Here is a 26848-nt window from a genome sequence, read left to right as displayed (position 1 = left end):
ATTTCCTGGGTTTCAAAGGAAGCAGCTCCTCTCCCTCCCTCCCTGCTGGCCAGGGAGGAGGGAGGCTCCAACTGTGTTGCTTGGCTGCGTTGCTCACCCAATAAGGAGTCTAAGAACGACAGGGGGTGGAGCTTGCATGCCTTGTGCCGATCAAATCGACCGCGTTGCCTGGGGACTCGCCTTTGCTCAGTGCTTCCCAGCGGAGAGGTGATGGTGGTTTTCCTTGCTGCATCCCCTTTGCCGGGTTGCTGTGCTGTGGGAACCACCGCTTGAGGCTTCGTTTGGCTGCTGGCTGGGCTTTCTGCCTTTGGCTCGGAGGGGCTCAGAAGTTGAACATACCTGTGCCTGGAAAATCCCTTATTTTCGAGGCTGCTGGTCCCTTATTTTCAAATCTGTAAGTTGACAGCTATGGCTCCACTCCTGGGCTACAGCTACCCCCCCCCCCAATGCGCCCACCTTAGAGTAGAGTTTGGCTCATTGTATAAATGAAGCAACTTTCAACACGCTTCAGGGCCTCTTTTGAATATAATGAGACGTTTGGGGTGGGAGAGCCTTGCAACTTTTAATCATGGAGGAGGGGCTTTCTGCTCCCCCCAAAAACCATTCATCTCTCTCATTGTTCACAGGTGATTGGACCAAGCATGAGTTTCTTGTCCGGTTGCCTTCAAAGCCCTGCACAGCCTTGCACCCTGCCTGAAACCCCATTCCAGAATACTCCATCAATGGATGGGAAGCCTTTTGCCCTCCAGATGAGGTTGGATTCCAGCTCCTGTCCTCCCTGACCATTGGGCATGCTGGCTGGGGATGAGATCATTTAGGCGCCACAGGTTCCCTGCCTCTCACCCATGTGGGTGCCTTTCTTTAACTCTCTCTTCAAAGCCTACTTTTTCCATGAAGTCTCTGACGCTTATTATTTATTATTCTTGTTGTTGTTTCACTTCCATGCGCCCTGGCAGAAAACGAGCATGTTCTATGATTTATCACCTCCTTAAGGGAAACAGACCAGGCTTTTCTCCTTTGCTTAGAAAGAGAGATCCTTTATCCCGTGTAATCTCTTGGAAAACAGGAAACATATTCTCTCTCATCAAGCCACCCCCGCTTGCTCCAGAATTCTTCAGGAAAGCTCAGAAGAAGAAAAACAGGTTTCAGATTGAGCCAAGGAAGAACTCACTCTTCCTTGATCCTTACTGCAAAAGTCTGAGCACCTCTCTGTTAAGGCAGTAATAGGCTGGCACTTTAAAGAGCAGCAGTTCAGGCCATGTGAAGTTCTGCTATCTGCCACTGCTGGAAGTTGGCCGCATGTCACATTTACTGAGGTCTCAGCCCTGCTTTCCTTCTACAGAGGAGGAAAGTTCGCAAGATGCAGCAGGACTGGAGTTGCGGAGATTTTACAAAGAGGCACCAGCTTGAAATCAAAAGGAAGGCCAGGCTGTAGGTAACCCCACACTATTTACTTCTTTATACATGCAAATTCCACAATCATGCAAATGTTAGAAGACAGAAAGAACAATGGTTATGGTGGAAGCTTGCAGGACCTAAAAAAACACAGCAAAGGCCAGACTGGCAGTGTGGAAGGCACTGCAGTGCTGCTGGCATGACATGAAGCAGACCTAATGTGCTACATTAATGGGGTAAAGTTATGTGACATGCGGACATGATTATCCCATGTTTGTTGGCTTGCTGAGTTAGCACACCTAGGTGGGTCCTTGTGCAGTCGTACCTTGGATCTCAAACGCTTTGGCTCCCGAACAATCAAAACCAGGAAGTGAGCTTCCTGCAGCCAATCAGAAGCCGCACTTTGGTTTACGAACGTTTTGGAAGTCGAATGGACTTCGGGAACGGAGTCCGTTCGACTTCCAAGGTATGACTGTATACAAATAGAGGCTCTAATGAAATGCCACTTACAGCATAAGTACATCTGGCACTGGGGTCCTGTTCCGGAGTGCTGCATATATTCAAAATTGTGTATACTCAAAGCAGCACCTGCATGAACAACCTCAGCTTCTGGAACCAGCTGCACCCCTCCCCAGAAGACTGTGGGGCCATCTGGAACAGTGGGAGGTGGTGGGGCTGCAAGGGGAGGGGGGAAATCAATGGAAACCACCCCCCATTCACCCATGGGAGTGGAGCGAGGGCCTGCAGTGGAGTAACTCATCACCACTTGGGATCCAGCCCATTGTTTTGAACTATTTATAGCAGCCTTTCTCAACCTGTGGGTCCCCAGATGTTGTTGAACTACAACTCCCATCACCCCTAAGCTAGCAAGGCCAGAGCTCAGGGATGATGGGAGTTGTAGTCCAACAACATCTGGGGACCCACAGGTTGAGAACCGCTGATTTATAGGATTCCCTGGATGTAGACCTTAGCTAGCTTGAGAGGGACATGGCAACATTGGGACACCAACAGAAGTCAGAGGGAAGTTTAAACATTGACTTCCTGAAGGCCTATGAACTGCTGGTACACACAATTGTGAAAACACACAAACACCAAGGCGGGTGGGGATGGGTTTCAGCCACATGGCTGTGCCAATGAAAGTCAACGGAAAAAATGATTGTGCATAAACAATTACAATAGGCTAATCCATGTAAAGCTATTGTAACGGATTAACGTTCGTTAACATGGCTGCTGAGGTAGTATTTGGGACTGTCAACGGTGGCAAGGCATTGGGGAAGGGAAATAGTCTCCTGACCTAAGTTTTTGTATAAAAGAAGCCTATGCACAAATTTACTTGGTGATAAAACATTACCTTTAAAGGAAATCGCTGAAAGTCTGTCCAGGCAGAGAGGGCACTTGCAAACAAAAGAATAAACAATTGGATGCTTCCCCTTGGATTGGCATCACCTTGACCATGTTGAGAGCACAACAAGGCCCCTCTATTCTGATGAATTCTAATAATAATAATAATAATAATAATAATAATAATAATAATAATAATTTATTTATACCCCGCCACTCCGGGCGGCTCCCAAATCGAGTGTTAAAAATACAGCATTAAATATTAAAAACTTCCCTAAACAGGACTGCCTTCAGATGTCTTTTAAAGGGAAGATAGCTACTTATTTCCATTTCCTTCACATCTGGTGGGAGGGCGTTCCACAGGGCGGGCGCCACTACCGAGAAGGCCCTCTGTCTGGTTCCCTGTAACCTCACTTCTCGCAATGAGGGAACCGCCAGAAGGCCCTCGGCGCTGGATCTCAGTGTCAGGGCTGAACGATGGGGGTGGAGACGCTCTTTCAGGTATAGAATGCATTTGGGGCATACAAACAAGCAAAAGGGAAGCCCTCTTTGTAGACATCCTTATAGGGAATAACACTCAAGCAGAGTTGTGCTGAGTAACCCCTCCCACTTGAACCCACATGCAGAGTGCTAATGCTTAACACTTGTACAGACTTCCACACAATCTGGAACCCTGAGCAGCCAAGGTTCTAGATCACATGGGAGTCTCCTGCCTTCCTGCAGTTATTTATGTTCTCCATGTGGATGCCAGGGGATCCACTACTGAGGGCAGCCCAGTTTCCCACGTGTATGTGCTTACTGTGAGCAGAACACCCTAACAGTAGAGACGATTTTGGGGAGTGGGTAGTCTAGGAATCCAAATGCTAGTATCTGGGCACCTTTATTTCCTTTTGCCCAAGTTTACACGTTGGACAGCAGTGGGGGAAGGGGACCAGGCCACCTAATTGCACAGATCTGCTTTGAGATATAATAGGACATTAGCAGTGGACGCGATGCATTCGGGAAAAGCTGAAAGGCAGCCTGTCTTCATAACTTCGCATTTTACTGCAGCGTTCTTGCTTCCACCGCCCACCGCCCTCCAATTATACACATGCAATGAGTTTAGCTGGTGTCATTTTATCACTAAGCCCCAAATGTGTTCAGAACAAAAGCCATCAAGACAACTTAGCTCAAGTGCGCTGCTATTTGCAGGGAGAAAACCCATCTGAATAACTGTGATTGTTTGTACATACTATAAGCTTGGCAATAGCTTCAGGGATGAAGTTGGCTGTAGATCAACACAAAATCCCTAGGGTGATAGCCAGGATTTGTTGAAAACAGACCAGCGTATAAACTCGTACAACGTAGTAATTTTACCATATGCTCATAATTAAAAAGCTTTTTATTGCTCTAGCTCGAAGAACATTTACAGATTAGCAGGAGTATGTACAACTTCTGAAACGATCCTTTCCAAAACAGAAAAAAGGGTAGGCTTATCCTAACTTGAGACACTGAGTGTTGAAGCTGTCGCCCTCCTTGAGAGCCACAGCCTCAAGCAGAGCCTGCTTCTTCTGCATGCTGCGAGAGGACTCGAGTTCGTACATGGTTGTCAAATTGAAAAGGACGCTCTCGTGGAGGTAGTTCCTAGGGTCCTGCTGAACCATTCCTTCCAGCTGCCGGAGGGAATCCTTCAGTTTCCCCAGATAAAGCAGACAAACTGCGGCATTGTTGTTAGCCTAGAGAAAAGGTACATTAGATTCATCCATGGAGCAAAAAAAATATTGCACGTCAAGATATTAATTCTAAACACACCGTAATTTGCTCTTTCCTTCCGAGCACGCTAGAGGGTCAGTCCTTAGAATATTGTCTTGCAAAGAAACTTGAAATGGAGGCCAGGCACCAGTATCACTTAAGTCCCAAGCAATACTGCTCTGCGTCATTCATTTGCTTCAATGAGATTTGCATAAAAAAACCCGACCATCCTAAAGCGCCGAGATACGTTAATGAAAGGTGCTGTTTTTGTAAAATTTACTGATTCCCGGGACCAATGACTTGCCTATGCCATGTTCATTTGTGCAACGTTAATTACAGTTTGGGGCAGCGGACTCTAGAGTAGGAATGAGGAACTGGCGGTGCTCCAGAGGTTGTTGGACTCAAAACTCCCATCAGCATGGCCCCTGAAGGATGGTGGGAGTTACAATCTAGCAACATCTGGAGGACCATTAATTCCCCATCCCTGCTCTCAAAGGATGCCGTTTTAGAAGCCTATGATTTAACTGTAAGACATATCCTACCACAGCATTGGATGGGTCAACCTTCAAAATCTCTGTGAAGAATTTGTGAGCTTCTGCAAAGTTATTCTGACCAAGATGGAGGAATGCTCTGGAATACAAGAGAAAAAGAGAGAGTGTGCTCCTTTAGAAGATGAAAGTTACTTAAGAAAACTCAAAGTAACAGAGACATTATAAAAGGTGACGGGTCATCCTCGTTTCCTCAAATTTCTGAGTGTTCTTGGCCACTGATCTTCATCATGGGGCCTTGATATTACAATTTAGATTTCAGATTAAATGTGTAGCAAACGTATAGCAAAGCAAAGCTAAATTCTAATGATGAAAGGAACTGATGATCATTTCACAAGTCATGCAGAGTGCTGCAACAATCCTAGGTCCTTGTCTAGAATACTATACGTATATGTGCTGGCCAACAGGTTTCCTGCATTAACTCCTTTTAATTTGAAATATAGTTAAAACATTTTAAGTGTACACCTAAATAATGGATGTGTGAACCGAAGAACTTTTTCCAGCCCAATTCTAAGCATATTAAATCGGCAGTAAGTAGGGATGTCAGAGAATTCCAATGAAAACAGAAAGAGAAGTGGAAACTGCCAAAGTTTGCTTATTTATCCCATGTTTGAAACAGAAATCAATCCAGCAAATGAAGGTTTTCAGTTTGGTTGTTGCTTTCAGCCTGATAACTGATATTCCCCACTCCCATTTGCACTCTTTGTCTTTGCATTGAAACGAATGGGGTGGAATACTGCAAAGACAAATTTCTTTATGTAATTAATCACATCAATAATGTAATTTGCACACAGCAAGACAACTAATGTAGTTTCTAGAGGAAGGCGAATTGCAGCAGAACAGAAACACTGTTGCATAAATCAAATACAGGGTGAAACAGAAAGCAGCGCCTTCTTATACCCCTAGTAGTAAGTTACACAGAGTGAGGGATAGCTCAGTTAGTAGAGTGTGAGACTCTTAATCTCAGGGCTGTGGGTTTGAGCCCCACGTTGGGCAAAATATTTCTTTATTGCACGGGGTTGGACTATATGATCCTTGTGGTTCCTTCCAACTCTATGATTCTATGAATGGGACTTCCTTACAAGCACATATAGGACTGCAGCATTAAGCTATGCTGGAAAGTGATTTGAAGAGAAAGGTTTGGAGTGGACAAGAAATACTTTTCAAGTCAGCTCTTGTAACAAAGGAAATAGAACTCCGTCAATCTAAGATAACATGACTACACCATGTTATACAGATCTCAAGGGCTGGTAGATGCCAATCAGTCTTTCTTCTGACAGTTGTAGTTACATAAAAGAGAAATGAAGAGAAAGGGGCATTCTCTTGGGCCCCTTAATGTTCACAGTGCATTCTTTGCAAAATCATGTTTAAGATTAATTTAGCTTTTTTTACATTTCCCACCTGTTCATTAAAACCATAATTTGGTTCTTCAGCCCATCCAATTTCTGAGTCACTTTCTCGACGTCTTGAAAATACTTTTCAGCCATTTTTATGTCTCCAATCTGGGTGGCACACACAAAAAAATATTATAAGAAACATTTGCTGCAATTAACAAAGCACACAAGGGAGGCATCAAAAAGGTAGGTTTTCATACAAAAATACCTTTCTGCACCGGGCGAGGGAAGAAGGAACGTACAAGGAATAGGAACAACAAGAAGGAGTCAAAAATACATGTGGCTAAGATTAGTCATTTTGCCTCAAAATCATAAGGATGCCATTCCATTAAAACATTTCACCCAGAAATTGATTCAAGATATTGTTGCAGAATCAGAACTCAGAAATATTTCTTTTTTAAAAAAAGGATTAAATTGATATATGCCTTCCACAACCACAATGACTAAGGAAAGTTAGGATATGTGCTGAAATCCTGACTTACAGGAGCAGCATGTTTTTCTTTGGTTGTAGTGCAAGCTCTTACTCTTTTGTAATGACACAAATACTTCGCTCTGAATCTAGCATCAATCAGGCAAGCTTTCAGCTTTCCTTCTTCCAGATGCTTAATATCATTACTCATTTAAGGATGTACTGGTTTCTTTCTAAAAAACAAAATAAATAAAAACAAGTGGGTGATATCCAACAAAGCCATACATAAAGCAGACCTGAACTTCCTTCTTACTTAATTCCATTGACTTCAGCAGGTCTCTTCTCAATATGACTAACACTGGATTATAACCTAATCGTCCCCCCAGCCCCCCACTTGAAACACTGCTCTGAATAGTGGACAGGAACGTAACTTCAGAAGGGATAGCCAATCAATGATCTGCACGTCCATCTTTTGCTGGAAGGAGGGAGAATTGCTCCTCAGCTCAATACCCTTGAGCAAGGTTGTACACATCTGATTCAATTTCCGCACGACTGTGTATACCCCAAGTTTCCTGCAGCCTGATTTAGGCAGTGGCTTTCATGCAAACCATAGTTTACACAGCACGTGCCATTTATAGCATGTTCCTTTTCTTAGGTCGACCAGTTTCTTGGAAAGGGGAAGAAGTTTTTTTGCGACTGGAAAGCTCAACGTCATCTTCAATTGATGAGGAAAAGAAAAATGAGACCACTTTCCAGTACAAGTTTTTGTGTGCAGTGAAGAAAGGAAATGAGATAGAGAGGTGTTGCCACAGAGCTTTTTTTGGGGGGGGGGCATGAAATGCACTGTACAATTCCCACTTTATCTTCAATGCAAGCCAGGGTTGAGAGTTGTGAGTTGAAAGACTGCTGCTGGAAAGAATGAGTGATCAGGCCAAGACTGTACATCTTGTAACCCTGCCAGCAGCCCCTTGGTCATACAGTGTTTGCCTGCCAGGTTTCCTGCACAGTCCAAACAGGGAGAAAAACCAGGAGGCTTTTTTAAAGCCTCAGGCAGCCTGTCACACAAAACTATAGGGCTGCATTCAGCTTGATGAATAGCAAGCTACCTCTGCCACCCTAGAAGCAGAGAGTTCACTGTCCATCTCCTATAGCTCCCTGTACGTTTCCGAGCACAATTCAAAGTGTTGATGCTGACCTTTAAAGCCCTAAATGGCCTTGGCCCAGTATATCTGAAGGAGCGTCTCCACCCCCATCATTCTGCCCGGACACTGAGGTCCAGCGCCGAGGGCCTTCTGGTGGTTTCCTCATTGTGAGAAGTCAAGTTACAGGGAACCAGGCAGAGGGCCTTCTCGTTAGTGGCGCCCGCCCTGTGGAACGCCCTCCCACCAGATGTCAAAGAGAACAACAACTACCAGACTTTTAGAAGACATCTGAAGGCAGCCCTGTTTAGGGAAGCTTTTAATGTTTGATGTATTACGGTATTTTAATATTTTGTTGGAAGCTGCCCAGAGTGGCTGGGAAAGCCCAGCCAGATGGGCGGGGTATAAATAATAAATAATAATAATAGTTATTATTATTACTACTACTACTACTACTACTATGTCCAACCCCAGGTTCCAAGTATTTTGCAGTTCTGGGAGTGTATGAAGAAGTCATTTTGCAGCAAGGCCTCTGTCCCAATATCAGCATCTACAGGTTTTTGCAAATGCTGATGGAACTTGTTTTCTCTGCAACTTAATTGTAAGAGGACTCAGGTCTGGGGCACTGGCTTCAGCACTTTTTGATGTCGAATGCTATGTACTTAAATATTCCCCGGGTGGGATTTCACTGCTGCATTACATTTTATTTAAATGGTGGTTCTCTCCCATCCTTGCCCACCACCTCAGGGAAATGCTGGGATTTACATTCTCTCTCTCTCTCTCTCTCTCTCTCTCTCTCTCTCTCACACACACACACACACCCACACACCCCCACACCCACACCCACACACCAAATTTCATCAGACATGACAAGGCAAGTATCGTTTTGGAATTTAACAATGCATAAGACAGTGAAACACTGACAAGGGAGAAAAGGCAACGTCTCTGGTGCCCCCCCCCCCAAACCATGTCGAGGAACAGCCGCGTTTTCAGCTGCCGCTGTTCCAAGGTTATGTAAGGCAGGCCAATAGGTTTCTCGTGCTTTGTCTTCATTTTTTTTGTGGCACTTGAAGGAAAAAGGCCCCGTTCTGACAGTAAAAACCACTAATTCAAGAATATCCAATAATCTCTCTTCCCTCAAGGCCCCCTGTAACAGCAAACACCGAGGAAGACAAGATTCCCTTCAGAGCCTGTTAACATTGCTCTTTGAATTGGACAGACAGATTGCTCCTCTGAGACACGCGCCACTCTCCTTGCATTCTCCCCAAGGTTGGGCATGTTGTCTTTGCAGCAAGCCCAGCCTCTGATGAACCTCAGAGCAAGAGAGTGTAAAAAAAAAAAAAAAAAAAAAGAGCGTAGCCAGGAAGTGAACTCTGCTCTCTTGTGCGCTCCACTGAGACCCAGAACAGCCAGCTGCTATGGAAAGGACTTACAAGTCATCAATAAATGTAACATAAACAGGCACGAACTATTTTTTCCTAACACATCTCTACTTTATGTTTTAATAACCTTATTTGATATACTCCCAATTATTTCAATGCTTCTCCAGCTGCAGACAGCCTTCAAATACCAACCATTTAATGATGGATAGAGAGAGAGATAGCTGAGTTATTATACTTAATTCGAAAAGCTTAAAGGTAAAGGTAAAGGGACCCCTGACCATTAGGTCCAGTCGTGACTGACTCTGGGGTTGCGGCGCTCATCTCGCTTTATTGGCTGAGGGAACCGGTGTATAGCTTCCGGGTCATGTGGCCAGCATGACTAAGCCACTTCTGGCAAACCAGAGCAGTGCACAGAAACGCCGTTTACCTTCCCGCCGGAGCGGTACCTATTTATCTACTTGCACTTTAACGTGCTTTCGAACTGCTAGGTTGGCATGAGAAGGGACCAAGCAACGGGAGCTCACCCCGTTGCGGGGATTCGAACCACCGACCTTCTGATCGGCAAGTCCTAGGCTCTCTGGTTTAACCCACAGCGCCACCTGCGTCCCTTTTCGAAAAGCTTACTGCCCGGGAAAACATACAATGGTCCCATCACGAATGGGAGTAGCAAACCACAATCTCCGACCTAAAGAGTTTGGTCTGAAGCAGAGTTCGTGGTTTGTTTCACTTCAAACAAGGCCATGATGTGAAAGCAAAGCTTGTTTGGTGTGAAACAAGCCATGATCCCCAGTTGGGATGTAAGGCCAACAATTACATTAGGGATCATGGTTTGTTGCTCCCATTCATGGAGGAGTGAAGGGTTTATTTCAAGGTATGGATTGGGTCATAGCGTGGTATGGTGACTGGCTATTGGAAAGTAGGCCTTTCCAGTGATGGTGTCTGGCTGTGGAATGCTCTCCCCAGAGAGAGGCAAATCTGGCTTCTTACTAGGCTGTCATTTTGGTGCCAAAAGGCCTTATTTTCTCAGGCTTTTTGGTCTGCTTTAGCTGCCCCATGAACACTGTTACAGTTGTACCTTGGAAGCCAAACGCCTTACTAGTCCATCGTTTTGGCTCCCAAACGCCACAAACCCAGAAGTGAGTGTTCCGGTTTGCAAACATTCTTTGGAAGCTGAATGTCCGACGCAGCTTCCAATTGCGTGCAGGAAGCTCCTGCAGCCAATCGGAAGCTGCGCCTTGGTTGTAAAAACATTTTTGGAAGCCGAACGGACAACCAAGCTACGACTGTATTGGGGAGGGAGGGAGGTTCTTTATAAATATTCTAGATGAATATTTAAATCTTGCCATTTAAGTGATAAAAAGAAACCCTGAACAACAGAAAAGGAGGGGAACAATATCCGAAGAAGAGGAATAGACTGCCTTGTCATGTACGAGTTTTATAAAGAGCTCAAACTTCAAAGCAGGATGCCCAGAACTCTTAAGCACGTGCTTCGATTTAGAGCCGCTCTGTCAATGACTGATGGGCTGTGGCTTGACAAAAGTGCAGAAGAGCAAGCTAACCATCCATGGGCAATGGAATGGGGCATCTAGGTATTCCCTCCCGCCATTGTGGTGTGGCAGATCTCTCCTCTTGGAAGACAGGAGGGGCATGGAGAGTAAAGAGCTAAAGAACAATAAGTGCTGATTGGTGCTGAAGACAACCACTAATGTTTTTTAAAGGGCTACAGCAGGACAATGGCAGAAAATTCAAGTGACTCATGCTGGGAATCTGCCCACTATGAAACTGTGTGTTCTCTCTTTTGCACACGGTCCCACTCCCACTCACGTTCGTCTTGAGGGCCACTAGCCTGAATACTAAACTGCAAGTTGCAGAATTGGAAGATTCACCCGTTTCCATGTACAGAGAGAGAAATGTGGATTATGTGTGTCACCCCATTGCAAACTGACTGGATGTACATTTAATTTATAGCAGAGGGGGGGAAATGTGTCAAGTGAGAAATGTCTCTTCAAAGCACAGCTTACCAAATATCAAGTATCATTTTAATGAGACACGGGCTTTGTTGTTTAGACTATTACATGCTCCTTTCAGCAGAGTTTGGCAGTACCGGTGGTGCCTGGTAACCTACAAACAGCATTATTATGCTCTGGATGGAATAATAATTGAAATGCTCAAGAAAGGCAAGGGAGAAAGTGTCAGGCAAATAAAGATGAGAACGTTCTTCCCAAACTTCCTTACATGCCTTATCAAGTTTTGTATTCTCAGTTGCCATTTAATTAGCCATCTCTGTTCAGACCTTTGGGTGTTAACTCGACCTTCTGAACTGTTGAGTTTCCCGTTGTACCATTTGGTTAATAACCAACATATCAAACTATATACAAGCAGGGGACTTTTATCGCACTCAAATATTTGTTCTATTGTGGTCAAGAAGGGCTGTCACTTGGGCTTTATTCAGAATCAAGTATATACCTGCAGGAAAATCCTCCCAATTCCACTCAACAGCTGAGGCTCTTGCTCCGGGTAATATTTGATGACTGTGTGATATGTCTCCACAGCAAGCACGTAGTCCTAGAGGGTAGAAAGCACACACACACAGATGCAAGGTCAGCAGTTGCTCTTTGCTCTATGCACGCAGCAAATGCACGATAAACAGATGGAAGCAACGTAGTTTAAAGGTAGAAAAAATAGGATGGTTGAAAACACAAGGAAAGGGTTGCCCCTGTCTATGACTAAATGCTGCTCTACTGGATTTAGCAGGGTAAGGGAAGACACTTGGATTGTACAAGAAGATGCACGACCAGGTTGAAGACCTCACCCATTACGTGAGCAATGGGACAGCTGTGAATACAAAGGAGACTTGAAATAAAACCAAAATATCTCTGCCCCCCCTCAAAGCAGAACCAAATATATCTGCCCACTAAGCAACAGCTTTGTATTTGCCAAAATCATGCACAATGGGCGTACGTGTACACACACACACACACACACACACACACACATCTCCTTCACCATCTTTCTGTTTGGCAAGTGAAGCCTTCTGCACAGCCAAGTCAGATTGACTGCCAATGTTCTAAAAATTCCTCTTGCTGGGAAAACAGCCACTGCTCTTATGATGAGGGAACAGCCACAATGGCTAGATGAAGGGAATTTTAAAAGGAGCTCAGGGCAAACGGATGGGGATTTAGCAAACAAGTAGGGATTCCTGCCACGTTAACACTTAATGTTTTTGAAGAGATGATTGTCAAAGAATGCTTTCAGAACGTTTGTTTGCTTCCTGGGTGTGGCTTCTTGATTGATAGGTCTTGGTCTTGATTTAAATATGGATTTTTTTAAAAAAATGTACAAATAATGAAAAAAATAACTCAGCACAGAAATGACAATGCAGAGAAGCATTATACCACATCGGGCGGGGCAATATTTATTAATATTCCTAAGTCAAGACATTCCTTAGGCTCAGACCATGTTACATTAAAACACAACAAACCAATAGATACACATAGCATAACTTTAAATGCTTAACCCTGACCAAATACGAGAGATGCTACAAAGGTTCTGGGCATTTAACACAATGGCTCAACCAGTTCTATGCAACGGCTCTGACCACTAAATAACCCGTGAACCAATTCAAAGGACTCCATACACTAGCCTGCGTACAATCTAATAAAAATAATTAAATAATTTTATTATTAATACCCTGACCATCTGGCTAGGTTGTCCCAGCTTCTCTGGGCAGCTTCCGACACACATATAAAAACATAAAAAAAATCAAACTTGAAAAACTTCCCTATACAGGGCTGCCTTCAGATGTCTTCTAAAGGTTGTATAGCTATTCATCTCCTTGTCATCTGATGGGAGGGTGTTCCACAGGGTGGGTGCCACTACTGAGAAGGCCCTCTGCCTGGTTCTCTGTAGCTTTACTTCTACAGAACTGGAGGCAGAATACCTCTAACAGCTGCTGAGATCATGAATGGGGGAAGTGTTGCTGCACTTTGGTCCGGCTTGTGGGCTTCTCAGAGAAGTATCTGGTTGGCCACTGACGGAACAGGGTGCCGGACTAAATGGGTCTTTGGTTCAATCCAGCAGGGCTTGTCTAATGATTTCCATTTTCTTCTCCTGGAGCTCCTTCTGAAGGTCTGAGCTCAGGAGTAGGCTTGTGGCTAGCTGTGGTCATAAAGTCGGGAAAGGGTCTTCAAAGCCATTCTGCACTTCCAAGCGCTCCTCATTCAACGGTTTTGAATTCAGAAATTTATTCTGGCTGCTCCCTCCCCAAGGAGCCAATAAATAATTGGATGGTATATTTAAGGAAAAACAATGAAAATAAAAATCAATCTTGCCAACTCTCTTTTTCTTCACCGCCCCACAATCAAGATGCTTCCATGTTTTATCGTAGTCACACTAGACTGAGATGTGAAGCCAAAAAAACTACTGCATTTTGAAGCAGACCTGTCAAATGTTTCTGAGAAGGGGATATACCCTATCAAATAGAAGAGCAAGTTTAATGAACATTAAAATTTGACTCCATTTGAATACTATATTCAGCTGCAGGGCAGAAAGCTGGAAGTCCTTGTATTCTTCTTTATCTTTCTTCCCCTAATCTTTCTTCTCTCTCGTCTCTCAATTTCTCTTTCTTTAGGTTTTCCCTTTTCTTGTCCTTTCTTCTTTCTGCCTACGTTCTTTTTTACACTAAGTAGCTGTTTTATATCAGTGCATTATTTAAAAAATACTTTGTAATGGGTATGTATTTTTGTATATCTCTGAATAAGTACCAATAAATAAATTCTAAAAACAACTGGCTAAGAGTGGCCAAAACAACTCTAAACTTCAACGCTGATGTCAAGGACAAAATTTAAGCAGCGCTTTAGAATCCAGTTAGATGGGCTTCATCCCACCGAAATTGCTGGTCTTAAGAAAATAAGTTGGGGTGCAGAATGGCAGCCCTTGCCTGTGTACTGATTTAGTCATCAATGGAACAGTTCCAGGAATTCAAGAAGGAATACAGTGGATATGACAGCCTCCAGAAGCATTTTTTCTGTTATTTGTGTGGCAACAGCAAGAGACAGGCTGTAGCCAAGTGGTATTACTGCAGCATAATTTAAGAAAGATTTATGATGTATGCCTCCTTTAAATTAGAAGACAGAGGCTCTAAATCAAGCAAGAGTCCTTAGGCATCAGTCTCAGGCCTGACTAGGTCAAGCAACTCTCCTTTCTCTGCTGTTTTGGTTTCTTGAGATCCAAATGCCAAAAAAGAGAGAGAGAAAACGAACAAGTTTCTGTCTTAAGAGTCTATTAATAGCCAGCAATATGAAAGGGAAAATAAATTTAAGCAAAAACTGAAAAGCAAACCTTTACAAGAACAGTTCAAACGTCTATGTTTTTAAATGCAGGGCAGTATTTCCAAAGTGTTTAACAATTTAAACCAGGCAAAACACACACACACACACACACACACACACACACACGAACTAATGTTCTCTTCACGTTTAGCTTTCTAGTAGTACTGGAAGTAAAATTGAAAGCATACGTTTTTCACTTATTTCCCACTATGAAGCAATGATCATCAGCGATATATGTAACAATTATTACATCCACTCATGACATGCACATTCCTTCTACATGTAGAACAGACTGAGTCTTGACTCAAACATGCTCTCTGATGTGGTACAGTCCTTAAATATTGGACCACTTATATGAAAAGTTGTTGTCAGCATCTGCCTCTCTAGGGAAAACCAATATATTAGGGCTTCTAGCCAAACACAAGATGAAGATACATGTGGTTGTCCCACATCCTTTCATGAGACAGTACATATTTGTAATGAGACTATACCATGTGCCTTTCCTAGACATCTGAATCAGCTGTGTGTGGTCTGGACTCCTCAAGATGCTACAATGGAGGGCAAGGGAGAATGTTTCCTTCGGAAGGCATGAGCCACCAAGAACTTGCTCATTTTTGCTAAAGAAAATGCCTTTGGAAATCGCAGACCCAGAGTAAGGTAAAGGGGATCCCTGACCATTAGGTCTAGTCGTGGACAACTCTGGGATTGCGGCGCACATCTCGCTTTATTGGCCGAGGGAGCCGGCGTACAGCTTCCGGGTCATGTGGCCAGCATGACTAAGCCACTTCTGGCGAACCAGAGCAGTGCACGGAAATGCCGTTTACCTTCCCGCCAGAGTGGTACCTATTTATCTACTTGCACTTTGAGGTGCTTTCGAACTGCTAGGTTGGCAGGAGCAGGGACCGAGCAATGGGAGCTCACCCCGCTGCGGGGATACGAACCGCCGACCTTCTGATCGGCAAGTCCTAGGCTCTGTGGTTTAACCCACAGCGTCACCCTTCTAGACCCAGAGTAATTGCTCCCAAATAAGCAAACTGCCTTGGCTCCGGATCCTTTCCCTTCTTCTCCAGTTCTGACTTTCTTTAGACGATTCAGTTGGGAACTGCAATTCTGGGAGTGGAGCAAAGGGTTCAATCTTTCTCCCTGAACCATTTCCCCAAATTAAATCACTCCATGAAACAATCTGCCCCAGAGGGGGAAACGTACAGGTGAAAATTAATGTTCATTTGTTTTCCCCTTAATGTTACTATTTATTTATCTCAGTGCTATCAGTAAACACAAACCTCCATGCCAATTTCATAGTTAGATGATTCTTTTGTATCTATATAGTGGGAGGAAAAGGCAAGGGTAGAATGCTCAAGAGAAAACAAGGGGGGAAATGAAGGATGGAGATATGCGCTAGTGCTGGGGAGAACTCACCTTCCAGCACTCAAACACAAAGTCTTTGTTCATGAAAAAAGAAAACAGCCAGAGTTATTTTCCAGTTAGGTTGTACTGCTGTCAGGATTACGGTGCAGAATGCAGCCTCTCAAGCATTATGGGCAAATACTGGCTATTTGTGAAATTTATGATAAACAGCCCTTTGTCAATTTATTTGTTGAATTTTATTTATTTATCAGATTTCTCACCTGCCCTTCAACTTAAGGTCCCAGGGCAGGCTACAGCCAGATAATATGCAGTTACATATAGACAGAGCTGTTACAATTATAAAACAGGAGACTTCCTCCAAATGGAACAGAAGAGTAAAACTCTTCATACAAAACCCTTTGATCTGTAAGTTGGAGGGTTGATTGCAAAAATGAGGCATAACTGACTCCAAATCCCTTTCTCCATTCATTGGGGCTCCAGACTATAGTCTGTGGCCTCCTCTTCGCATTGGTATTTAAACGGCATGCCCTCATTCCAGTGTTAAGAGCTCACTCCTAACCAGTTTACGTTTGGTTTTTTTTAAAGGTGCAATACTGCTATTAATCCAGTTAATAGCAAATGCTGTTTTAATTAGACTGGTTACTTATACCTTCTCATCAATCTCCACATCATCATATTTTCCCTGTGTTCTTCATTAGAAAGAATCTATTTCCAAAACTAGTTAGAACACAAGCACTAGAAAACAGCACTTTTTTTGGGCGGGGGGAGGGAGGGATGTCACTAGATGGTGGTATATTGCACTTTACACCGATGACAGAAGAAACAACAACCAAAAAAAATCCTAACTTTTATTTATTACACGTGAAATCAAAGCTGACAACTAAATGATTTATTTGAAAGCATGAAAAGTAAAAAAAAAAAAAAAATGCGCCCAATTCTTGTAAACAAACACTCTTAATTATCTGTACTCATGTGATTTTAATTTTTACCTGTGTGATTTTGTGATTAATTTTCATTATGAAAATTAAGGCGAATGCTTTTATAGCAACCCCAAATTACACATTACGTTAACTGGATTTCTTCATTAGCTACATTTTTTGAAAGGGGAAAATATGTAAGGGGAGGGCAAGCTTATTTCTCCCCCTCCCTTATTCTAAAAGGCACATGGTTCAACACTGTATAAATCCGCGGCGTTTGCAGAAGCGCAAATGCGCATGGATGGGGATACATGACTTATGAACGTGGCGCCACGCTGCGTGTCAGACGTGAATGGGGAGCGCGACTATTCCACAAATGGCAGATAACGCTGTTGATTCAGCAGGGTTGGGACACTTGTTCCCAGCAGGGCAGGGCGCAGCTCTGCGATTCCAAAATGAGACAAACAAGCCATGTTCCCACTGTGGCTCACGCTCCCCACCATAGGGATGCATCCGTGGAGAAGGCACGCCATGTTCTAGAGAGCACCTTTCTCAAGGAATTTTGGTGCACCTGATGGGACACTTCCTCTCAGTCCATTGCATCAAGAGATGGCTTGCTGCAAGTTGTGGGAAGCTTTGGGGGGGAGGCGAGGGGAAACCGAAATTAAACGTCCTACCAAGCAACAAAGCCCCGCAGTTTCCCTGGATTGTGGCCACAGCCTTGAAATCCAATTTCCTTCCTTGAAATTAGTATGTGAACATTGCTCTCGGCGGAAGAATCTTCCATGGAAATGAATGCCTGAGCTGGGAAGTGCAGACAGCAATATTCGACGGGCAAGTTGCAAGACATTTTTTAACAAGGGCTTAACGCTTGAACACAACGCTGCCAAGGCAGAGATCGGAATTCTCAAAATGGTCTTGGAAGGCTGTGTTTAGAGATGGCTGTTTATGCAAACCATGATTGCATTTGGATCTAAGACTGAGTTGCGGTGCTTCAAAAGAATTATAAAGAAGGGGGGAAAGTAAAACAAACAGATGGCCAGCCGCTACTAAAGGGAGATGATACAAGAAAGATTTAATACAAAGAAGAGGAGCAAGGGTTGAATGTAGAAACAAAGACGTCTATACAACCTGTGTATTTTAAAAAGGAATATTTTAAAAGGGATCTTACTTTTGCACTTTATTATCATTAAAATGCTAAAACAACACTTTCCTTGTTTTTTAAATGATTTCTTGTTGCTATGATCTTCAGACTATTACAGCATACTGTTGCTATTTCCTGCCTAGAACGAAGCATCTTTTCCTCTTATCACTGTTAATCACCTACGTGGTACCACTGCTCTGCCAAGTATGATAAAAAAAAAGTTTTCCCCCTCACCAGGTCTTTTATTATTTGACTTCCATTTGACAGATATATTGGATTTGAACCTGTCTCCAGCAGTCAGAGTTCACAGTATTCTTTGCCTCTACAAAAACCAACTTCTCATAGAGTTTCTTGACGACTACTATCACTCCTTCAATAAACAAAAGCTTGTCCATTTCAAATAAAACACTGACATTGCCAGCGTTCAATAGGAAGGAATTCATAAACGCAAGCTGGTTTGAAATGCAGCTGTGTGTGAGAAGGTACGTGGCCATCTCTTTGTGGGGAATGGCCTCTCATGCTGTTCCAGTAATCTCAATAATGGCATGGTAAACCCCAATTGATTGATTGATTGAATGCATGCATTTTGCACTGGCTAAGAACCAGTGGGGACGTGGGTGACGCTGTGGGTTAAACCACAGAGCCTAGGACTTGCCGATCAGAAGGTCGGTGGTTCGTATCCCCGCAACGGGGTGAGCTCCTGTTGCTCGGTCCCTGCTCCTGCCAACCTAGCAGTTCGAAAGCACCTTAAAGTGCAAGTAGATAAATAGGTACCTCTCCGGTGGGAAGGTAAACGGCGTTTCTGTGCACTGTTCTGGTTCGCCAGAAGCGGCTTAGTCATGCTGGCCACATGACCCGGAAGCTGTACGCCAGCTCCCTCGGCCAATAAAGCGAGATGAGCGCCGCAACCCCAGAGTCGGTCACGACTGGGCCTAATGGTCAGAGGTTCCTTTACCTTTACCTTTAAGAACCACATATAGTGCTGCTTCACACAAATGGTTTGTTGTACAGTGTTATCCCCAAGTTGGTTTCGGTCATGTTATTTGCGTATACTGCTTCTCTGCATGTGCCGCAAATAAAATGGTTCATAGCAAAGTCCAAGGAGTCTCCAAGTGATGAAAACAGCTTGTTGAATGGGGCTACTTTCAAGTGACGCAAAGGGTTTGTTTCATGTTGCCAACTCCAAATGATTACGTTTCATGTTGCAGCCCTGCTGACTTTCGTGCATATGGATTGCATTTAAGGATAGTCTGTTAAATGCGCATGCCAGGTTCTAGAAGCGATGCAATTTATCACGATAATTAACGAAATACAGGAGCCCAGACTTTTCAATCATTAAAAATTTCTCACTCTGACTCGCAAAATTATCCTTCCGCCATTCTGAGATTTACAAAATGTGCTCAAGCTGCGTGAGTTGGCACGTTAGCCATTGGAAAACAGGACAGCTATTTTCTCAGGACGGGTTCAAATGCTGCAAAACTGTCTGTACAGGGATCATAGATCCAGTAGAGAGGAAGAAACTGAACGCAACTCACAACAGAGCACGGCACGTGAATGGCTGCGGGGGAAACAAAGCTTTCCTTCATCTTTCCACGCAGAAATGTTCTGGGTGAAGGTGTTGAGAGCTAGCTCTTAAGAGTTGCATTAAATCAAGACGCCGGCCTTCTTTGGACACGTGGACTGATTTCAGCCTTTTGAAAAAAGGAAACCAGGAGAACAAGGCCTGGGAAATTAAATTTACTCAACCACGTAGAGATCTCAGTTTCGGAAGGACCTGAATTAGCTCAAAGGTATTTATTAATACTTGCCAACCTAGCAGTTCGAAAGCACGTCAAAGTGCAAGTAGATAAATAGGTACCGCTCCAGCGGGAAGGTAAACGGCGTTTCCGTGCGCTGCTCTGGTACGCCAGAAGCGGCTTAGTCATGCTGGCCACATGACCCTGAAGCTGTATGCCGGCTCCCTCGGCCAATAAAGTGAGATGAGCGCCGCAACCCCAGAGTCAGTCACGACTGGACCTAATGGTCAGGGGTCCCTTTACCTTTACCTTATTTATTAATAGTCGTCGTAACAAAAGGATCTGAAAACTCTTGAGTTAGTAAGCCACAAGGGAATCAGTGTCATGGCATCATAGAGTTGGAAGGGACCCTGAGTAGTATTTAAACACATTAAAATACTACATGTCAAGTCTGAAACCCGTGGCATCGTCAAGAAGAAGAAGAAGAAGAGTTTTGGATTTGATATCCCGCCTTTCACTCCCTTTAAGGAGTCTCAAAGCGGCTAACATTCTCCTTTCCCTTCCTCCCCCACAACAAACACTCTGTGAGGTGAGTGGGGCTGAGAGACTTCAAAGAAGTGTGACTGGCCCAAGGTCACCCAGCAGCTGCATGTGGAGGAGCGGAGACGCGAACCCGGTTCCCCAGATTACGAGACTACCGCTCTTAACCACTACACCACACTGGCTCACTGGTCAACAAGTGGAAGTAGAACAAACGTAAACACCAGGCATGAGTGAGAAGGCATGAAACTGACGTTGGTCATAGCAGGTTGGAAATCCAGCCATAAAAATGTATATTCTGCCTCGTTCTTGCATGGCTGCTTAAAGTGATTTCAGTAGGTGCATCCGGCTTACACCCCACGTAACGGCAAGCAGTGATCTAACTCATCCTCAGCCTCACTGAGAACCTACTCGAGTATATATGGTAACCCACCTACCTTCATCATTAGCAGACAGTTTGCCGTAGAGTACATCACCCGGCCCAGACGTGACCTCCACAGCTGAACGGAGGCTGTAAAATGAGAGCAGCTTGTGAATGTGCACAAATAAATTAGAAGCTCTTTCCCTAGCCATCAATTATCAGTCATATGCGTTCTGATTTAAATGATTTCCCCTCGTTAACACCGCTGCATCTCGAGCGCAGTATTGCTAGCATTCTGCTAGCATTGCACAGAAAACCCCCGCACCCTCTCGATAGAGCGAGGCTTGATTGGCGAGAGGAACAGACTGCCGGAATAAATGAAGCAATAACGCAAAGCTGGGAAACGACCTCTCAGGTTTTAGCTCAGGCAGGGAAACATCCATTTTTTCCCCGACAGCAGAACAAAAGGCGGAGAGGGGAAAGGGAAAGGGTGCTGAGTTATCGCAAGCATTAGTTTACAACTGTGTCATTAAAAGCTTTAAAATCTACACTGCTCAGTTCCTTCAAAACTGACCAGCAATTCTTTTAAAAAACCTGAATTTGCAACCAGAGCATGAATGTTGAAGGGCTGTCTTGGTCTGGGGTCCTGCACTCTTGCCTCTGGCGTATGAGATGCTGCCGAGCTGGTCTGACACCCCTACGCTACTGGAACACATGGGGTTTAAAGGCTGCTGCGTATTATAGCAGCAGCAGCCGATCTCTCGCTCCCTTCGCTTGCAGACAGGTTCCTGCTGTGTGAAAAGGAATGGCTCACATTGATTGTTCGCTGCTTAAAGGGATCCGAGAGTCGCAAAGCCAACTAACAGAGCCTCTCCTGTTACAAAATGAGTGCTGGGGTAAAGGGTGTGGGGGGGGGGGAATGGTTTCTAATTTGTAGTTAAATATGTCCAGGGCTGCAATCCGAAGCGCACTTAGGAGGACGTTCTGCGAGACCCACTTCTGATGCAGAGGATCAGGCTGCCAATTTAATTGCTTTCAGGGTGGAGGTGATGACGATGTGCCCATGATTGTGGTTATCACTCAGAAGGAGCATCGCAAGGAGAGGAACCGAGAAAGAAAGGTGCAATAGAATTGCCGGAATGGCAAGGAAATGTGCCCCAATTTTCCTGTCTGACACAGTGCTCTTTTTATTGCTGCAAACCTTTGCTGGTGTTTTTTTTTTTTTAAAACTCCTTATTAATAGCCACATCCAGGACTAGCAGAGAGTTATTCATTTAGATTAGTTCAAATGAATGCCCTGCCCAACCTTTAAAACTCAAGCCAGCATTCACCATTAAAAAATAATAATTATGTGTGTTTCTATCATAGGAGCCAACTCCTGGGGGCGGAGGTCCCTTCACGCCCCCCCCAAATATTTGAGGTCCCTCGAGTTGATGGGCATTGCCATTCAAATGGTGGGTGTGTGCCATGTCATGTGATCGATTATGTGCATCGGGGCTTACCTACCTACCCCCCCAATATTTTATTCAAGTTGGCACCCCTGGTTTCTATTATATGCATATGTGTGAGTACATGTGGGCATGGATGCACATTACACTGCCCCCCCTGCATATCCTCACTCCTGACCTAGAAAGCCCAAGAGCAAAAATTGCACATTATGTGGATGTTATCCTTTCCCCTACAGATGATGCAAAGCTGTCCCAAACCCACCAATGCTTCCTACGGCTGCTTGGTATCAGTGGAAGTGAAGCAGGTTCAATATCAGGTTGAGCAAACCTATATAAGATGCATTATTACAATTAAAATAAGCTCTTTTTTTTAAATAAGAGCAAAGCTATGCGGAATGTGTTCATTTTTATTTGTAACCACTGTCATATTACGGCTGCATCCCTTTTGTGCATTTTTTGTTGCTCTGGGAACTGTGTGCTGTGGAGCACCTGTAGGACTTGATGCCTTGCAAAAGAAGGAGGAGGAGGAGGAGGAGGAGGAGGAGGAGAAGGAGGGAATGGAAGCAATGCACTGCCAGGAAAATGGTGCAATGCTAAATCTTTTTCCTCCCACTGAACAAATGGCAAATACGATGTCCTGCCCTGTTCTGCAACAAGCTGGTTTGTGCAACACCTACTTAAGAGCAGCAGTAGGGAAATTATGCTGCAGATCTAATCCCGGAAAGAACTGAGGCTTGTTTCCAGTCACAGTTCACAAGGCAAAAAATAAAGGTTTGCCTCAGCTGGAGCGCGCACAAAAACAGATAGAGAAAGTTTCCTGCAGCTCAAAACTGCACCAGAGGCCCTTGCAGAGAGCAGATCTGATTGACCTACTCTGGAAGAGATGCCAATAGTCCCCACAAGTGTCCTCTGGGCAGCATTAGGCAGACAGGCAGCTGTAATGCTGCCGCACTCCACGCGCATAACAACCTCTCACAGATGCTCAAAAGCCCCCCTCCTCCCCTAAACATTCTGCTGGCTGCCTCTCCTTCCCAGCCTCCTCCGAGCTCAGCTGAGCTCTGAAAAGCAGCTGCGCCAAAGGAGAGCGAGAGCAGGCAGACAGAAACCATCATACTGGAGGGTGGGGAGCAGAGGGAAGGACCACAGAGCGCAACTAGGAGAGGAGTTGTAGCTGGCGGGGAAACAATACAAAATTATTTGGAGCCAGGTTGGTTAAACACAGTGAAATGGGAAAAAGAACCCCAATATTTAATGGTTCCCCCTCTCAAGTAGTTTTGAGGCTTTGCAGCTATAGGTTTCTTTGTGTGGATTAGAATGGGCTTTACTTAACCAGCCCTAGATTGCTCTGAAAACGAACACCCCATAGCCACCAACACTAGCAAGCTTTGCCTGGACGGCTACTTCCATTGCAGTCAGGACCCAAGATGCAAAAAACCCCACTGGTTTCCCTTATCTTGCAGTCATACCCTTAACCCCCTAATTCTAGATGGGTAGTGGCTAGCTATAATTATTTGATAAAAGAAAGGCAACATTCAGAACCGCTCTCTCATTACATCTTATGTTCTACGAGCTGAAGCAAAGTCACTGGAAACAGAGCCATTTCTACACTGGGGTGTTGTAACATTGCTGAAGAATTTTTATTTCCCACCCCACCCACACATTTCTCCCTAGCTCTGCCATTGTCAATACAATGAGGACAGGGAGGGGTGTCCCTGTTAAAAGTTGTATGAGGGCATTAGTGTATTTTGGTCAAAGTAATACCAGAGAGAGAGCGGACAAATGTTTTATCATGTTTTTAATAATCTATTGAGACCTTTGTATCAGTTTAATTCTTCATCCAGTTCTTTATGATCCCAGTTCATTCTTGAGTTCTATACCCCAAGAAAGCGTCACACTTCCACCACGGTGCTCGGGTTGTCTACCTCGTAATAAGTACCCTGCCTCTGGCTGATTCAAGCCCAGAAAGACTGGCTGGACCTTCAATTACTCGATGTAACAGGAGGAAGACTAGATTTATATGCAGGCAATTCAAGGGAGCGTGCCAAATTCAACCTAGCCTGCCTGGACCCAGGTGGCTTTCTGACGGTATGGAACTAGTCAAGAGACCTAAAATAAACTTTGCTAAGGGCACAGCACAACAGAAATTCGTCAAGTATGTCAATTATCTTAAATGAAAAAAAGAAGTTTGGCTTTTAACCAGGCATCAGTGAACAGAAAGACTCCATCTGTTCATAGGTGGGACCAAGATCCAGCACAGCATCCTTACATATGATCAATTATGTGGGGGTGGGGCTTACCTCCCCCCCGCCCACAAAAAATATTTTATTCAAGTTGACACCCCTGCAAGGATCACAGGGTGGTCTACAATACTAAAACACAAAACATAGTAACAAATAAAAACATCACTCCCCCCTTTCCACTCTTGGGGAAATATGGGCAAAGTAGAAGCCCTGCAAAAAAATTAAATATGACATTGTAGGGTGGAAAAGCCTTAAAAAAACCAACAACCCACCAGGCAACTGACAGCTTAGAGGCCAAGCCACGGGTTCAAACAAGAACCTCAAATGTCAGGAAGAGAGCCTTATGGGGACAATGGGCTGAGTTTTAAGACTAAATGCTCCTTTGGTTTCTAAGCACCGCACTGCTATTATCATAAATCTGTCATTCTAGAATGGCAGCGATTTTCCTTTTTTTGAAACTGGAGAGAAGATTGTGATTTAATGCATCGCCACGATCAAAAATAAAAAGCAAATCTGCGAAATGATTCCCAGCAATCAAAATACAGGGGTGCATCATTTTAAAGGCTGTACGAGCGACAATGCCACTGTTTTAAGAGCTACAGAGCAATCTTGTGAGAACTTCTGACAGTATTTGGGCAAGTGATAAAAATACACCGACTGTGGAAGAAAAGGCTTCAGGGGTTGTGCCTACCTTGCCTGTTCTCTTGGGTAATGTTAGTCATGCTTCCATCTTCTGCAAAGCCACATTCCAAGTTATCCAGTATCTGCAATGAACATTTTTTAAGCAACTTTGTTGAGTTTGAACACCATTCCAGAGTGAAAGCAAATATTTGTAAACTGAAATCAGTCACGGTCACCATATTCAAAGATTCAAAAAGGGCTCCCCGCCCCATGGGAGCAACTTTTGAAATCACCAATCTATTGGAAGTAATAGGAATCACCCTTCAAATCAATTAAGAAGAAAAAGAGAGAATGCTTTCATACTGCTGCTTGGCTGAAATGACATACACCCAAGAGTTAATATTCTGTGGACAAATGCCAGCTCCCTCAGCATGAAAGAGAGATGAGCGCCGCAACCCCATAGCCACCTTTGACTGGACTTAACCGCCCAGGGGTCCTTTACCCTTTACCTTATTCCAAACATAACTGGAGAAAAACACGTTAGGCAGGATATCAATTATTTCCTTCAGGGGAGGGTTATTAGCCTGTACAAAACGAAAGCAGTGCAACACAAACTGAAGTAAGCATGTTCAGTGTTGTGAGCGGCTTTGAGGACTGTATATATCCACTAAACGAATTTGTCATCCGTGGAGCCAGTCATTGCTCACCGGTGACGACAGCCCAGCGAGGGCTTCCCATTTGGGCTGCCTGCCAGTGACTGAGACTGTGCCTGCCACAAGACATGGTTGGTGGGCTTCAATCAGACAGGCGGGTGACACCATTGTGCAGGCAGAGTGTTTGGTTCTAGACCAAGGAGATCAGGGTCCAAAGAGCTGGTCAGCAATGAAACCCTGTAACTGGTATGGGGCCAGTCACAGCCTAAGCCAGCTCCCAAGACTGTTGGGAGGATAAACTGGGATCATGCCCGTGTACGCCAGCTTGGGACTACTTGGAGGAAGTGAGAGATATGTGGACATATGGAGATGAAGCCAGAGCTCACCGAGCCCAGTATTGCAGCAGAGTTGTCGGGCAGAGAGCTTTCTGAACACTTGAAGAGATGCAAGGGACTGAATCCAATATATTCTGCATGCTAATGTACATGCTGGCCCCTTTCCTGCAATAGGTTGGATCTGACATTATCTTTCCGTTCACAAAAGGGACAGCAATTCAGTGGAGGCTCTCACTGGTGGAAAGAGGGGTGGGGAAGCCACTCTTGCTGATTCCCCCGGAAGCCCCCTTCTACAGTTTGAGGTACTTCCAACCATCTGGAGCAGTTGTTGAGGAAGGCACAGGGGACTGGTGGGAGAAAGCAATCGAGAAGCATGCTGCAAGTGAAGGCCCCTTGATGGAAACTCTGGATCTGAGCCAATGCAATAAAATAAATAAAATACAAGCTGATTCCAAAAGAGGTGTTAAAAACAACCACCACCACCTAACCCAAATGTTCTCTCTCTTTGGTAGTTTTATAGCTTCTGGCAGGGGTTTCATTCCTAGTTAAACAATGATCTATCCTGTATCACATACATTTTCTTTCAGAACGATTTCTGTGATTAAAATGAAGTCTGGGCAAGCTGAAATAAAGATGGCTGTGATGATCTGGAAAATTATTTGGGCTGCTAGCTCTGAATGGTTTTGTGCCTGAAATTATAAATCAAACCTCCCATCTGCATGGAAGAAGATCTTCGGTTCCCTCTGTGACGCCTCAAATACCATCACTCCTAAAATCATGATTTGTAGTATCCTTTGGCCTAAGAGAACTAAATGA

General features: G+C 44.3%; 1 protein-coding gene across 11 annotated transcripts in view; it reads right to left on the bottom strand.

Annotated features, from left to right (window-relative positions):
- Positions 1-4099: 4099 nt before the first annotated feature.
- The window catches only part of TRAPPC12 (trafficking protein particle complex subunit 12), a 651202-nt gene continuing 628453 nt past the window's right edge, over positions 4100-26848 (bottom strand). For 10 of the 11 annotated variants that reach the window (XM_080999065.1, XM_080999064.1, XM_080999063.1 and 7 more), the window contains 6 exons: positions 25115-25187; positions 20812-20885; positions 11806-11904; positions 6417-6517; positions 5010-5097; positions 4100-4451 (listed from right to left, as the gene is read on the bottom strand). In XM_080999065.1, coding sequence (XP_080855191.1) covers positions 4209-4451; positions 5010-5097; positions 6417-6517; positions 11806-11904; positions 20812-20885; positions 25115-25187 — 678 coding nt within the window. In that variant the 3' untranslated portion in view covers positions 4100-4208. The remainder of the gene's footprint in view (positions 4452-5009; positions 5098-6416; positions 6518-11805; positions 11905-20811; positions 20886-25114; positions 25188-26848) is intronic. The other variant, XM_080999059.1, reaches the window with a different exon arrangement.

Source organism: Podarcis pityusensis (assembly GCF_964106645.2).
Source record: "Podarcis pityusensis genome assembly, chromosome: 3".
Lineage (NCBI taxonomy): Eukaryota > Metazoa > Chordata > Lepidosauria > Squamata > Lacertidae > Podarcis > Podarcis pityusensis.
The sequence above is the reverse complement of the archived record's forward strand: the minus strand, read 5'-3'. Positions and strand labels throughout refer to the sequence as shown.